Genomic DNA, 17250 nt, shown 5'->3' on the forward strand with positions numbered 1-17250 from the left:
TGAATCAAATCAGGATAATAATCTCGGGCGAGCGCAATGCTGACCACATTGCCCCCTACAAAGTACTGTAATCATGTAGTGTACCGTTACGGTCTTGAATGGAGTGCTCTAACACACTTCAAGGCCCTGATCCAATATGGATTGTTGCGCCAACGATTATTATTATTAAGTTCCGCTTCCTCGGGCTGCTTCATAGCCACCCCGACCGCCAGATCGTATGCAAAAAGAATCAACTTTGCCTCTGTTGATACGCGAAGGCTAAATACTCCATCATATAGTAGAGGCCCCAATACGAAGCCTTTTAGATCAACCGCAGTCACAACATATCCTTTCTACTTGGGGAACCAAGTGCAGGGTTTTGATAGAAATCCCGTCCAACTCCGAAACTTTATTATCTCCAATTCGTGGACAGATTTCTTCTAGTCCCACCCCGGGTATCCAGAAAACATCCTCTTGAACTATTAGCTGAAGTCCATTTCCTTTTCCTACTGTGGAGAGAAACACTTGATGTGATGTTTACCCACGAATCTTGTTTATTAGAGCCTTCTAAGCAACGCCTCAAGGATTGGTATTTGCCTCAAGGTACATTTGCTTGTAGCAATTCCGCTTACTTTATCGTATAACCTTCGTAACATAATCTTCGGAGTACCCCAAGATCGTGTTATTCTTTCTCGCTACCGATGTTCTGGCTTCTTTCTTTTCCTGTCCAACCCCCCATCGCAAGCGATCATGATGATTTCAACAGCGGGATTTCCATGAGCAGTTTGGTCTCCTACTATCGTAGAACCGCCATCGTGACATTCTACACCCGCGTGCTTAAATTATCCGCTGACATAGCTGACTCACCCTTTTCAGCGTCGTCGCCATCGAGTGGTGACTTCTCAAACCTCCTTCAGTGGCTGCTATCCTGTTTTTGCAATTCTCTTGCTCATCCGCTGTTGTTGGTGGTCAATATAGGTGTAGTATTCCCTCATTGGCCAAACTGACGACAGGAAGTCAACGAGGTAGTGAAATAAGTCAGCTCAACGATCGCCTAAGAGCCTAAGAACTGACCCCGCAAGGTAGGCATGCATTTTAGTTTCAAGTAACATTCGGCCCCTGGTGTTTGTTATATTGCTTTGCAAATCTAAGGCACATGCGTTGAAATCCCGGACGATAATTGCACGACCGTGGTGTCTAGCGTCCAAAGCAAACTGTCTAACATCTCCTCATATTGCGCAAGAGCTGTAGATATGGAAGCCGGCTCTCTGGAATGCCATTGTTTCCTATATGGCTTGCCTTCCGGATGCACATACTGCCGCGTTTCCAGATGAATCTTTTACCCTGTCGCCCAATGTGCCGGTCGTGGACTAGTCATCATGTGATGAAAGGATGATCACAAACGACCCTTCTTCCAAGAAGGTTGTGTATTTTCCATAGTAATTATAAAATAATTAGGATCATGGGTCATAGGGAAATGTGTTATGTATTTTTCCCTATCTACTCATTAGACATAGACAATCCTATTTAAGGGATTAGAATGTAAGAAACAAGTCAGTTGTTTGAGTACCTCCAGTCTGTATAGTCTGGCCCTCTGCAACGAATAATAAAAATAACGTTACCAAATAACAAAGGTTATCATTTACGTTAACTGGCGCCCAACTAACCGGAAAATTCGCGTTTTCAACACCGTTAATATCGCGGATGAAAACCGGGAAACCCACACTGAATAAAAAAGTATCGAGTGACATTATAAGGACCGTGTGATATTTATAGTTTGTGATTTATAGTTAGTGAAAAGAACAAAAGTGGCCAAACAGAAAAAAAAAAAAAAAATATTAAGTTTAATGACTGGTTGTGAATACTCAATGGCGTTTCTTATTGTGTAAGTACAGCTTTATGTAAACCGTTTGGGCGACATTTTACATTTTTTTTTACATTAGAACTATACTAAAAACTACATTTATAATGTGTTTGACCGCGGAAGCTATTAACCATTTGGTGGTTCGGATCACAACCGAGACAGTTTCATGTATGCAAACCGAAATGCAAAGTCAAATTAATCACGTGGCCTCTCAGTTAAGCACGACTGTAGAAGCAACTAATTCGACATTAAATTCTCGAATTAGCGACCTTTCCACTCGAGTCGAAACTGCATTTCTCTCGGTTTCGATAGAAAAATATGAGGATATAGAAATCAATGATGGTATTCAATGTGATATTTCGCTTGAAGTTGTTAAATCCGTTCCCGACTTTTCAGGAATTATGGAAAAATACCCTTCCTGGCAGCAATCTGCCAAAGCTGCTATAAAGCCGTTTGAAAGATTTTCGAACTCCAACCGTCATTATCAAGCTGTAGCAATTATTAGAAATAAAATCACTGGAGCAGCTGACACGGTTCTGTCTTCATTCAGCACTCCATTAAACTTCGAGGCGATTCTGTCTAGGTTAGACCATACTTATTCGGATAAAAGATCACTTCATCTCTTAGAGCATGAACTGTCTACATTACGACAGGGTAGAATGTCTATTGATCAGTATTATAATACTGTCGAGAAACAACTTACGCTTATTACCAACAAAGCAATAATGCAATATTCCGGAGACGTAGATTCATTAAAGTTACTCAATAACAAATATAGAGGCGACGCGCTTCGTGTGTTTATATCAGGGTTAAATCGTCCGTTAAGTAACGTCCTATTCTCAAGCAGGCCTGTGGATCTACCTAGTGCTTTAGCTCTAGCCCACGAACTTCAAATGAATCAAGAACGATCAGCTTTTGCAAATGCATTCGCGGAAAGAAAAACTCATAACATGATACCTCGTAAGAATTTTCCACAATATAGATTAGTATCTGAAAAAAAACCGTCCACTTTTCCTGAACCAATGGAAGTGGATCCATCAACATCTCGTTTTCGCAATAGCGCAAAATTTCAAAATATGGGAAACAGAAACTCTTCTTTTAGACAAGAAGCGATTCCTGCACTTAGTTATGCCAATCACATCCCTCATGGGAATCAGAGACTTCAATATACACAGCAAAATAAAAATCAGCGGCGTAATAGATATAATAACAATACACAGCGTCTTAATTACACAAATGTACAAAACGCTGAACGCATGTGCAATCGAAATCAGGCAAATTTTCAAGAAAGGGATGTGTATCAAACCGAAAGTGAATCTGACCACTACTCATATACAGGTGATCAGCTCAACCTTTTAAGCATTAGTTCCCGCTTACCGTTCATAGAAAAAACGGCAGGCAATGGTCAAAAGTTATAATAAAAATACTGATAGATACTGGAGCGGCTAAAAATTATATAAAGGATTTTCCGTTTCTAAAAACGGTCAAGGCCGTTAAGAAACCTTTTTACGTTTCATCCATTAATGGTTCTACATATGTATCAAAAAAATGCACAATACGAATCTTAGGCAAGGAAACAACTTTCTTTATATTATCAAACCTCAATGATTTCGATGGAATTATAGGCTATGATTTTCTAAAAGAAATCGGTGCCTCTGTAGAGACAAGTTCCAATGAAATAAAATACAAAGGAGGCGTTGAACCCCTTCGTTTTATGGAATGTGCTCAAGTTAATAGGTTGGAGGAAACATATAAGAATATCCCTGAAGAAGTCTGTTCTGATTTCAAAGCTGTTGTAAACCGTAACTCTGAAGTTTTTGCCGACCCAAATTAGGCCTTACCCTACAATACATCAGTTGTGGCTACAATTCGAACCACGGCGAATGAGCCCGTTTATTTTCGAAGCTATCCTTATCAAATGTCAGCCAAAGACTTTGTCAATAAAGAGGTTCAATCTATGCTTCACTCTGGTATTATCCGTAAAAGTAGGTCACCGTACAATAACCCAATCTGGGTCGTCGATAAAAAAGGAATGGATGAATCAGGTAATCGGAAAATGCGACTAGTAGTCGATTTTCGTAAACTTAACGAAAAAACTATTTCTGATCGTTATCCGATACCAGATATATCAGTGATCCTCGCAAATCTCGCCAACTCGAAATTTTTTTCAACCATAGATTTAAAATTAGGTTTCCATCAAATATTCTTGGCCGAAAAAGACAGAGAGAAAACAGCATTCTCTGTGAATAATGGCAAATACGAATTCTGTCGCTTGCCTTTCGGTCTTAAGAATGCCCCTGCAATTTTTCAACGAGCAATTGACGATATTTTACGGGATGACATAGGCATTCGTTGCCATGTGTATATCGATGATGTCATAATCTTTTCTAAGGAGGCAAAAACTCACACAAAAGATATTGAAATTATTTTTAAAAAATTACTTATCGCGAACATGAGAATAGCACTGGAAAAGTCAACTTTTTTCAAAACAAGTACAGAATTTCTTGGATTCACTGTGTCTGAAAAAGGTTTGAAGACATCTGAAGACAAAGTCCGCACGCTTTTAGAATATAAAGAGCCAACGACCCTTCGTTCCTTGAGGGCATTTTTAGGCTTATCTGGATATTATAGACGCTTCATAAAGAATTATGCAGCAATCGCAAAACCACTAACGCAATTATTACGTGGGGAAAATGGTAATATTGGAACAAATCAATCTAAGAACAAGGAAATAACTTTATCCGTAGCCGCCAAGGACGCTTTTAATAGGCTGAGAAAGATCCTGGCATCTGAAGATGTGACCCTTCTTTTCCCAGATTTTTCTAAACCTTTTGAGCTCACTACAGACGCATCTTCTGTTGCCATAGCAGCTGTACTATCGCAAAATGGGAAGCCCATCACTTTTGTATCGCGTACCCTTACGCCTACAGAAGAAAATGAGCGAGAAATGCTGGCCATAGTATGGGCCCTCCAAACTCTGCGAAACTATTTGTATGGGGTTACCAATCTGAGTATATTCACGGACCATCAACCGCTTACATTCTCTATATCTGATCGTAACCCCAACACGAAACTCAAGCGTTGGAGAAGCTTTATTGAAGAATTTGCTCCAAAATTCCACTATAAACCTGGTAGTAGTAATGTAGTAGCCGACGCACTGTCGCGCCAACACATTCAGCACCTAGGTGAGAGTGAAATTACATATTGCATGAAGCATGTACGAATAGTCAAGTATCATTAACACAGCATATTCGAACGGTATCCCAACCAATAAATGGCTTCAAGAATCAGATTTTTCTATCGTTTGCAAAGTCAATCGAGAAGGATTCCACAACACCATTTCCAGGTTATCATCGACATAATATTCGATTTAACGATATTCATTCACTACATTTGGTACTGAAAAAAATTATAAATTATAATGTAGTGAACGGAATTTTTTGTCCACAGGAGGTACTGGGAAAAATTCAAAGCGAACTGATTATGCTTTTCCCGGCAATACGTTTCAAGCATACTACCAAGTTTGTAATAGATCTTCCCAATAGAGACGATCAGCTCGAAACTATTGCTAAAGAACACGAAAGAGCCCATCGCTCAGCAGCTGAGAACTACCAACAAATTCTTGACAATTATTTTTTTCCTGAACTAAGGCAAAAGACTAAGGCCTTTGTCGAAAATTGCAGAATCTGCGCACAAGCGAAATATGTTCGACATCCAAAGAAACAAATTCAGAATTCTACCCCAATACCTAGTTACCCAGGAGAAATCCTGCATATGAATATATATAGTACAAATAATATTCATTTCTTAACATGCATTGACAAATTCTCCAAATTTGCCATTGTAGAACCAATACCCTCCCGTTGTATAGCAGACGTAAAAAATAGTATACTTAAAACTATTGGATTTTTCAAAAACCCGAGAATATTGGTCACTGATAATGAACCATCATTTTGCTCAAAAACTATTAGAGCTCTTATTCAAAACCAATTTTGTATGTCTCATCATACAGTACCAGCTATGCATAGCGAAAGTAACGGGCAGGTTGAGAGATTTCACTCAACGCTTAGTGAAATTTCAAGAACTCTGAATATCGAAGGTAACAATCATGATCCTGAGGAAATAATACTCACTGCAACTATTAAATATAATAACTCAATCCATACCGTCATTAAACGAAAACCCATAGACGTTATCTTTGCATTGTCCGAAAAGGAATCACAACAAATTAGACAAGCCCTTCAACAAAGCCAGGAAAAACAAAACAGATTAAAAAACACTAAACGGATAGTTCGTACATTTTTACCCGGACAGGAGATATTTGTTAAGAAAGATAGACGTAGGGGTACTAAACTATCAAGTAGATACATTAAAAAAATTGTACAGGAGGATTTAGGAACCACCGTCCTTGTAGATGGAAAACAGATTCACAAAGACAATATACGATAATATTTCTTACGAGGACTAGCGCAAGACTCCTCGATTACACACACGCCATGTATATTCCGTTCCAAAAGGGTAATGTAGCCATTTACGATGACTATACTTACCTAATGCACACTATCAACTTGACCGAATTCGAAATAATAGCAGCCGATATCAACAATCTTGAGAAATTATTCCATAACCAGGAGGAAAAGGCATCTCTTGAAGCGGATTTCAATGAAATGAACAAATTGCTTAACTCTTTACGCTTCCATAGAATAAAAAGATCAATAGACTTTATAGGTTCCGCTTTAAAATTTGTCGCAGGAACTCCTGACCATAGCGATTTCGTGTTAATAAACGAACGACAATCAAGGTTGATCGCAGCCGAAAACCAACAGATCGAAATTAATAGCGAATTCATGAAGAAAATAAACGAACTTACAACACAAATTAATGTGTTACATCGCAATTATTATTCTCAAAGCAATGACTCTATTGGGCCCAATCTATTTCAACTCATATCCGTAAGAAATCAAGGAGCTATCAGCATGTTAGATAATGTCGTCTACTCGGTCATTTTTGCCAAACCTAACATTGTAAACCCTACTATTCTACAAAATTTTGAGATAGAAAAACTAAATAATGAAATATCTAGTATAAGTATAATGAGATATTGTTAGCTTCAAGTGTAACAGTTTATTCTGATCATAGTTTATTAAAATTTCTTGTTAAAATACCTAAAATTAAGGAAATTTGCCCACTAGTTAGAATTTTTCCTGTGGTCCATGGAAATATTATGTTAAATTTAAATAATAGTCACATCGGTATGTGTAAATCGGGCAATAAACCGTTGCATTTATGAAAAGAATCGACAGGAATACCATTTTGCCAAGAGGATGTACGCGATCACTGTTTGCGTCAAATGTTTAAACAACGACACGGCGACATGCGGAATATCAACTGCACATCACATACCGCCAGTGATGCAGATCGACGAGAACACCCTGGTTATTAAGGACGGGGAAACAATAGTCAACGAAAATGGTCAAGACGTAAACGTAAACGGAACCTGTCTCGTGATTCATTCCAACGACGTCTTTATTAACGGAACCTTGTACCCGACATCAATAAAAAAATCAAGGATTGAACCATTAACGGCCAGCATCTTTAAATTAAAGGTATCTGAACATTCTACACTCGTTTCCCTTGCATATCTTCAACAGGTCCACATACAAAATTTGGAGAAAATAAGCCAGAAGACCGAACATGTCAATTTGCAACAAGCATTCTATTTGTTCAGCGGCGCTATTTTATTAGGCATCTTTGTCATCACTGCGACTTTCTACTACAAACACCGTAGGCAACAAATGGTCAACAACGAACAAGTCGACGAATCCAATATGGAACCAAGGGTTCAATTCATTTTGAAACAGATTGAAAATAATTTGATGCAGATCCGGGACGACTCTGTTTAAGAGGGGCGATAGTCATCATGTGATGAAAGGATGATCACAAACGACCCTTCTTCCAAGAAGGTTGTGTATTTTCATAGTAATTATAAAATAATTAGGATCATGGGTCATAGGGAAATGTGTTATGTATTTTTCCCTATCTACTCATTAGACATAGACAATCCTATTTAAGGGATTAGAATGTAAGAAACAAGTCAGTTGTTTGAGTACCTCCAGTCTGTATAGTCTGGCCCTCTGCAACGAATAATAAAAATAACGTTACCAAATAACAAAGGTTATCATTTACGTTAACTCATTTTCTCTTTGCGAGACATGCATCGTAGATGCAGTACATGCTGCTACAATGTGACAAAAATGGAGACATCTACATCATCCCTTGAGAAGTACCTAGACTTAAGCCATTCCACAGAAAAGCTAATAATAGCAGTCTGTGTACAACTGCTTCTATTCTGCTAAGGTTAAATTGTCCGCTTAACCCAGCACAGATATCTTCCCGCGATGTAACCTCGTTTCATTCAATTACTTTTCTAGCTTTCGAGCTTTCACTTCTACTTGCTCATGTAGCATCTTTTCTATTTGGCCGTGAAAACTATCCGCTGTCTTGTTGGATTTATTTAGGTGCAACATCAGATCTCCTTTCTCCGTACGCCCGATATGAGTCGCATTACCGCCCAAGTCTGTTAATTCCGGATTGATTTGACTTTGCAAAGGGTATCGGCGCAGCACATACGTCCTTTCTGGAAAAAAATAATTATTTCCAAACGAATCTCCTTTTTCTCTTTTTGCCGCTTCTTACTGCCCACATTTGTCCATTGTTCTGTTTTACGAAATGTAAATTCTGCCCCTTTTGCCAAAGTTGACTTCAAGATGATCACATCAGGCACTACCAAGATTTCTTTTAGATTTTTCTAAGAAAGGCGCTTAAAAATACGCGATCGCTTCCTAACTGCACCCCAAATGATGGCAAACCTAAAAGTGGTAAGCAAGGCCTTTCATTTGATACTCCGCATATACATGTTGGATGAAAAAATGCTCCATCCCCCTTTTATAAGTATGGAGGTCCGCCATTAAACTCGATGTTATTTGTCGCATGCGTGGAGTTTCTCTGTTCTAGTCGTGGCTTGTGATTTAGGACAGACGAATTGCCAACACCAGAAGCAGTATAATGGAGCTGAAAATCTGAGTTTTCCTGTGACAACTTTTCGGAAGCGTGCGTTCATAGAAATCAATTTAAGATAGAAATAACGAGATGAAAAACAGGAGCATGCGATTCTTCCGGTAAAATTACGAAAGAAGACAACGATCTAGAGGAAGACTCGACATCTTCGAGAAACAGGAGGCAAATGAATCATGCAGCGCATAAATGGGACCGCAGTAAGTATGAACAAGCGTCAAACTTCTTCACAATACCTGCAACAACTGAGGAGGAAGTTTCAAAACCGTCCCCAAAAGAGTCCGTAATCTCACTGTTAATATCAAACTAGTTGATTAGGCATTTGGAGGCATGCACGGCTGAAACAGTTTTCTTCGCATGGTGGAGAAAGCTGAAGCTAGTTTTACAACCGAAGCTCAGTCAGCCTATGATAGTATAACTAGAGTAAAACTGTGCACGACCATGGGACAATTCAGTACCTCAACCAAAGTGATATGGTTGACTAAGCTGACCCCAACCAATGTGCGAAACCAGTTAAAAGCAGCAAAGTCACTCTCTTGCCCATTCACGACCAACAACGGGCTGACACCAAAGGATATCCTATCAGGTGTCTTTTTAACCTGGCCCTGGGAAAAGTAATCATCATCAACGGCGCAATAACCGGTATCCGGTCTAGGCCTGCATTAATAAGGAACTCCAGACATCCCGGTTTTACGCCGAGGTCCACCAATTCGATATCCCTAAAAGCTGCCTGGCGTCCTGACCTACGCCACCGTTCCATCTTAGACAGGGTATGCCTCGTCTTCTTTTTCTACCATAGATATTGCCCGTATAGACTTTCCGGGCTGGATCAACCTCATCCATACGGATTAAGTGACCCGCCCACCGTAATCTATTGAGCCGGATTTTATCCACAACCTGACGGTCATGGTACCGCTCATAGATTTCATCATTGTGTAGGCTACGGAATCGTCCATTCTCATGTAGGGGGCCAAAAATTCTTCGGAGGATTCTTCTCTCGAACGCGGCCAAGAGTTCACAATTTTTCTTGCTAACAACCCAAATTTCCCAGGAATACATGAGGACTGGCATGATCATAATCTTGTGCAGTAAGAGCTTTGACCCTATGGTGAGACGTTTCGAGCGGGACAGTCTTTGCAAGCTGAAATAGGCTCTGTTGGCTGACAACAACCGTGCGCGGATTTCATCATCGTAGCTGTTATCGGTTGTGATTTTCGACCGTAGATAGGAGAAATTGTCAACGGTCTCAAAGTTGTATTCTCCTATCCTTATTCTTCCTGTTTAACCAGTGCGGTTTGATGTTGTTGATTGATTCGTCTTCGGTGCTGGCGTTGGCACCATATATTTTGTCTGCCTTCATTGAGCCCAAGATTTCGCGCCGCCTGCTCGATCTGGATGAAGGCAGTTTGTACGTCTCGGGTGGCTCTTCCCATGTCGATATCGTCAGCATAGGCCAGTAGTTGGGTGGACTTAAAGAGGATCGTACCTCTTGCATTTACCTCAGCATCACGGATCACTTTCATCAGGGCCAGGTTAAAGAGGACACATGATAGCGCATCCCCTTGTCGTAGACCGTTGTTGATGTCGAATGTTCTTGAGAGTGATCCTGCTGCTTTTATCTGGCCTCGCACATTGGTCAGGGTCAGCCTAGTCAGTCTTATTAATTTCATCGGAAAAGGTAGTTTTCAAATTCACCCAACTACTGGTCGATGCTGGCGATATCAAAATTATAGGAAAACAAGTAGAGATAAAGAAATTGCCTTCATCCAGTTCAAGCAGGTGCCGGTTGGCGCCAGATCTTGCGATGCAAATCAATGAACGCAAGACGAAATACATGGCGGTTACTGTCAGCACAAAAAGCCAAAGAAGAAATAACATCGCATAGCATTGTTCAACTTGGAACAATCAAAATAGGATAATACGATTTTTAAATTGTAATTTCTCCTATCTAGTGCCGAAAATCATAACCAATAACAACTATAACGATAAAATTCGGAAAAAGGAAACTGGAAATTTCGGGTATGAATTGTTTTGTGTATTTTCTGTATAAAAATATTTGAATGGACATTCTGCAAATTTGTACCTAACTCGTAATGCATATACAGGGTGCGGCAGCATAACTTCCTTTTTTAATATGCGCGCCACTCAGTTAGTTGATGTCATAGCGGAACGCTAGTGGTCTCGTTCAAGAGGGGATACTGTAAAGTTTTGTCCCGACATGGTTCAGTCGCCATTATGCATTGGAATAGTGAGGAGCGTGCCTTTGCCGTTGAGGTTTACTTTTCAAGCGGATGTTCGGTTATTGCAACACAGCGTGCATTTCGGAATCGCTTTAATTTAGCCCCGTTGGCTCCCGTCCCAGACCGCAAATCAATTGTTACATGGGTCACAACATTCAGACAAACTGCAAGTGCGACAAAAGGAAGAACTGGAGTCCCTCGGCCCGTTAAATCACCTGAGAACATTGAAGCAGTGAGAGCGTCAATGTTGCGATCGCCACGGCATTCTGCGCGCAAACACGCATCTGCCCTTGGACTATCCGATCGTTCTGTGAGAAGAATTCTTCGTGATGATCTTCATTTTCATCCCTATAAAATGGCGATAGTCACTTCAATTCTCGGATGAACGCGTGTGAGCTTCTTCTTGATGTCGTTCCCGAGGGTGCTATTGTTTTTTTAGCGATGAAGCCCATTTTCATTTGTGTGGGTCAGTTAACAAACAAAACATGCGCTACTGGGCTGACACCAACCCTCGAGAATTGCATCAAAAGCCTTTGCATTCACCCAAAGTCACAGTGTGGTGTGCAATTTCCACAGCTGCAATTATTGGTCCCTGGTTTTTTGAGGAAAATGAGGTTACAGTGACAGTGAATTCGGACCGGTATGTAAACATGCTACAGAATTTTTTTTCCCACGGCTAGAAAATTTGGATTTGGGGGACACTTGGTTCTAACAAGACGGTGCAACAGCACACACTTCAAGAGCATCGATGGCTGTTTTGAGGGAACACTTTCCAGAGCGCTTTATCTCATTTAGAGGCTATTTGGAATCGCCGGCACGCTCTCCCGATCTGTCCCCTTGTGATTTTTTTCTATGGGGTTTTTTGAAATCCCGTGTTTATGTGAACCGTCCAAGAACCCTACAAGATTTGAAGACCAACATCCAAGAAGCAATTGCCAACATAACACCTGCTATGCTAACAAAAGTCATGACAAACGCCAGAAATCGGTTTACGCAATGTATGGAGGATGGGGGACGTCACCTAACAGATTTGATCTTCAAAACAATGTAAATAAAAACTTTAGACATGTACCTACATTATAAATAATAAATAAATATTTTCCGATGCATACAATAGTTTTATTGAGTTTTGAAAAAAGGAAGTTATGTTGCCGCTGTATTATGTCAAAATATTCATTTTCGCATGCTATTTCAAAGTCAGAATTTGCACTGAAGGGGCAATTTTGACCTATTATAACTTTGTTAGTGATAGTGCGATTTCTACCAAACCTGGTAAGATCATGATCTAATTACTACAAAATTTAATGATTGATGAAGTTAATTACTAAAAGTTATAGCAATATATGGTTATTAGCTTTATTCAATCAATCAGGCCTTCTGTCGAGAGTGAATTCAACGCTTTAGTCTGCAGACAATTATAGCAAGAGACCGGGGAATGCTGTTTAACTCTTCCTTTTTCTCAGAGTTGGGTAAACTCCTCCGCTTCAAACGCAGTCCAATGGGATGTTTGAAAGGTGGCAACGGACGTTGAAGGTGGCTATAATAGTCCAAGAAGACCCTTTTGGTCGGAAGTCCTACCATTCGTTCTACTTGTTCTTCGGATAGCCAATCGCGAAGAATTTGCTGTGCGTTGCTTCGGAACTAGTATTCGGACGGAACATGAGACTACCCAGCGACCCTGCACTCAACATTAAGTCGGGTCACTACACAACCGGTTTGATGCGTCTGCTCAAGGACCCAATGCTAAATCTGAAGCCCCCACAACTCGCAAACTACGCGAAAAACGGCGTAACCTTGGCTCTTGAATCGTGCAATGTTAGGACGGAAACCTCCCGGGGACCTCTGTAGACACCTTACTAGGGTTTCTTCAAAGTCCAGGATATTGAGAAGCAGTGGGTCGATATCAAACTCTCTTTATCTTTGGGGTGAACGAGTTTTCGGCTTTGTGCAAAAAGAGCATCACCAGACCTGTCAAATTGGAAAACATGTGAGGAAGAATAGTGAGTACGGCACGCACGAGAAGTATAGCGTCGCATATGCTGTGACAAAAGGAATTCTACCATCTCACTGACAAAAGAAGCAGTTTAAGAAAATAATTACAATGTCGCTGCCATAAACTGCATCCCAAACCAGCTTCTCATCAGCCATGATGAACAGCTAAAGACGTTCTGAATTGTGTAACATTCGCTGAAGTTCCAGCTCTTATTGGTAATATGACAATGCCAACATAACATCTGGAGACAAACTGCTCCCCCAAACAGAAATAAAATCAGGACGCATAACCGCAGAAGAGGGTAGAGAAGGGACCTTTTCACAAATTAATATTATTAATATAATAAATTTAAAATTTAAATTTAAATCAATAATATAAGAGGATATTTATATTTACTTAATTAATATAGTATAGTATAATTTGAAACTTAATTTAAACCGCTTACTTCGTTAATTGGTTTCTTTTGTGTGTTAATGATATAAATGGGCGGCGAGCCGCCAACGGATGGCGGACTACATTGGCCCCCCACTATAAGGCCTAGGTCCACTAGGATCGGTAGTGGAGTCCGTAACGTGGAGGATCTAGATCTCAAAAAAGCCAAAGTACGAATTGCTAACCTTGAAAGAAGAAATGGCAAGCTGGCGAAGACACTCGAAGACCTTAAAAATCAAATGTCAATATTGATAAAGAAAAATGGAAAGCTTATGGAGCAGCTAATGGCTGGGGAGGCCAAAAAATTACAAATGATTAAAAGAATAACAGAAGTAGGACTGAAAATTTAAAAAAATGGTCCGGCCGGGGCCACAATTGGCCCCCCTTAATGTATTTGAATTAGGTGGTAGATATTTAGCCGCTATACTTAATGGGAGCGCGGGGCTCTCGAATTTTATTATGAAAAAGTGTAATGATAGGAGTGGAATTAGGAGATCAGTTCGATCATCCTGAGTGGCCGATAACGACCTAGAGGGCAGAGCTATCCCAAAAAGCTAAACCAATTGGCAAAATTGACCGTGAAGGTCCGCCCACAAAGATTGAAGCTCTATCAAAGTGCTCGGTCGACACGTTCTTGCACGCCTCTGTGCTAGCCAGGCTCGGGAATGTGGGGGGGGGGTCCTTTGAGCGCTTTGATCCCTCACGCTTCATTACTAAAAACAACGTGCCTTTTTCCGATGCGTGGGTCCGCACCGGATTTTAAATTCGACTCTAAGTAGGATTTCGCGACGGCCTATCGAATGAACAAACAGAACGCGAGCTAAATTGGAAAATAAAAAAAAAAAAACCGGCTCGACCGCGCGCGTGGAGCCGTAAGTCTCCGGACCCGAGTGCCGCGATCAAGGAGGGGAAGATCCACGACGGATCACCGTCTCGATTGCCGTCTCTTCCGCCTCAGATCTTGTACGAGGCGCGGCCTGTGAGGTTCCCACCCTTCCTCGACATCCTCCGGCCAATTATTCGTTTAGAGGATGTCCCTTCAATTGTTTTTCTATTTCTTTGCTTCAAATCACTGTGCCTTTATTATCTGTTAACGATTGAACGATTTGAACTTATTCACTGCACCTCCGCTTGAAAATCACTAGCGCTCCCGAACCCTCGTTCAACAATCACTTGCGTTCCTGAACCTCTTCTTCAAGACTTTTTCAATTCCTTTTTCCTCTTCTCCACGACTTTTCCAATTCCTTTTTCCTCTTCTCCAAGACTTTTCCAATCCCTTTTTCCTCTTCTCCACGCCTTTTCCAATTCCTTTTTCCTCTTCTCCAAGACTTGTCCAATTCCTTTTTTCTTTTCTCCGTCCTCACTCCGCCACCCAAGAAACCAAACTCCCATGCCGCCAAAACTCTCCTCTCTAGCAACATCCTCGCTGTCTTTATTCGTGCACCGCTTCTATTCCCGCTACATAGCCTTTCTCACTCGGCAATGTTGCGGCAACATGCGCATGCGCCTGCAGATGCGGCAAATCATTCGCCTCCTGTCAACATCAATTCGCTTGTATGCATTGAATAATGTGCAATCTGCGGCGAACATTAAGGCAATTGCACACTATTAAATGCATTGTTTAAGCAAATTAATTAAGAAAGAGCTGAATGAGATTCCGCTCCCGTCGCGCAGCCGCGGTCACTACAAAAGGCGGGGGTGATAGAGCCAACATCAAATGTAAACAAATAGCGGACTACATGAAAATATGGGAGATCCTCGAGCGAGTGGAGGCTCCTCACTTCACCTACACCCCAAAGGAAGGTGCAAACCTTTCTTCTGAAAGGCTTGGATGCGAAGGAAGAGAGAGATAAGTGCTCGAAATGCTCCGGGAGGCGGGAACTGAGGTCAAATTCCTCTCAGTGAATTAGTACGAGGAGATCCGTTTTGGAAAAAACGAATTCTGCTGCACGTCCTCGTGCAGATAAGCCCGGAGAGCCGAAGAAGCGATCTGATCGGCATCAGGTCGCTTAATTACCAGGCACTTCGTTTTGAGCGCCTGCTGAGAGCGAAATAGGCCAGTGCCAAAGATGCCAGTGCTATGGTCATTCAGCAGTGAATTGTTAAATGACCTTGCAATGTGTAAAGTGCGAGAAAGCAACGCCGCAGCCGAATGTTTGCTCACTGAAGCAAAAGGCAAGGAAAAAACCTTCTGTGGCAACTGCAGAAGCGGAGGGCATCCGGCTTCGTACCGTGGATGTCCTGCAGACCGCAATGTTAAGGTCGCAAGGCAGCAGGCGTCAAGATCGTCCCAAAGGAAGAAGTCATCAGCAGCCTTGAAGGGTACCATGCCTTCGGCAAAAGGGGAGGTAAGAAGCACCAACAACACAATAAACAGTATAACAGAATATTTACACAAACAGCATACCCGACGCTAAGTCTGTAGTCACAGCGATACCACTGAATGGTCTCCGGATCATCGCGGTTAATGTGAATTCCATCGTAGGAATCCACCCAAGAGCGGAGCTGCCAGGCAACAACCCGACATTGTCTTGATTTTAGAAACCCACCTCAGTCCGAGGCATTCGATAACGAATTTTTTTTCAAGATTTTGAATTCGTGAGGAACGAGAGGAAATTGTGGGGGAATACTTGTGGGTCGCTATTATCGTAGCAGGCATATTAATAGTCCTGAATTTGAAACCTTTGAATGTATGGAAGTCTCTTGTATTCTGTTTTCACTGCCTAAAGGAGGGAATGTATACATTCTGTCAGTCTATGCAGTGGGAAACAATCGAGCCAAGTTCAAGGAGGAATTCCATTCTCTATTTACAATACTCGAACTGAATATGGTGCAAAATTATTATATTATAGCTGGCGATTTGAATTCTAAGCACACCTCGTGGCTAAACGTCGTAAACAATCCCAGGGGGTATTCCTCAAATCTTGGATAGAGCAATACCAGATGGAGTATAAATGTGAATTATAGGGGTCAGAGAGTCCAACCTGGCCCAGGGCAAATTCCTGTCTGGATTTATGCATTGCTGACGCGCAGCTGAACTTTAATTTTAGAAATCCTCAACGGAAACCACAGACACTTCTTTACCATGGTGACAATAACGCCATTCTTATTGAGGTTCGGGTGACAGGAACTTGAGCAACGAAGGAATACTTGACGCTGGATACAATTGAACAAGTCGACCCTAAGATTAAACCTTGCAATAATATGGAAGGATATGGAACATCAGCCATAAAACGCTCAAAAAAGCCTTCTGCTCACTCGCTCACTATCATCATTCCATATTGGTTGAGCTCAAATTACTCCTTAAGATCGCCCGGAATCTTATCTGCCAATATCATATAAATGAAGTGAACTCCCAATGGCGGGAGAAGCTTATGGGTATTTCACCAAGCGATTTAGGTGCCATGTTGATGGGTGATGCTCTGAAACTTACTTTGAATCAGTGCATCGGCCCAGAATGGACTTGGAGCCTACGCGACTTTCGGAAATGTTAGAACGAGATGTCCACAATTTCAGATATAGCTTTAACGGCACTACAGTTCTCCAGTTTAGCTTTGCGTTGCAGGCTGATCTCATACCGAGTAATAATCTGCTTGATTGCTTTGTCTCATATGAGGAGTTCACTTCCATATTTAGAAGGATAAACAATGAAAGATCATCCGATATGG

General features: G+C 41.2%; 1 protein-coding gene across 1 annotated transcript; it reads left to right on the forward strand.

Moving 5' to 3' along the window:
* Positions 1-1399: 1399 nt before the first annotated feature.
* On the forward strand, positions 1400-7748 carry LOC119655485. Its single transcript, XM_038061387.1, has 2 exons — positions 1400-1864; positions 7138-7748. The coding sequence occupies exon 2, from the start codon at positions 7168-7170 to the stop codon at positions 7744-7746; it is 579 nt and encodes a 192-aa protein (XP_037917315.1). The 5' UTR covers positions 1400-1864; positions 7138-7167; the 3' UTR covers positions 7747-7748.
* The last annotated feature ends 9502 nt before the right edge of the window (positions 7749-17250 follow it).

This window comes from Hermetia illucens, chromosome 4, assembly GCF_905115235.1.
Source record: "Hermetia illucens chromosome 4, iHerIll2.2.curated.20191125, whole genome shotgun sequence".
In the NCBI taxonomy this organism is placed as follows: Eukaryota; Metazoa; Arthropoda; class Insecta; order Diptera; family Stratiomyidae; genus Hermetia; species Hermetia illucens.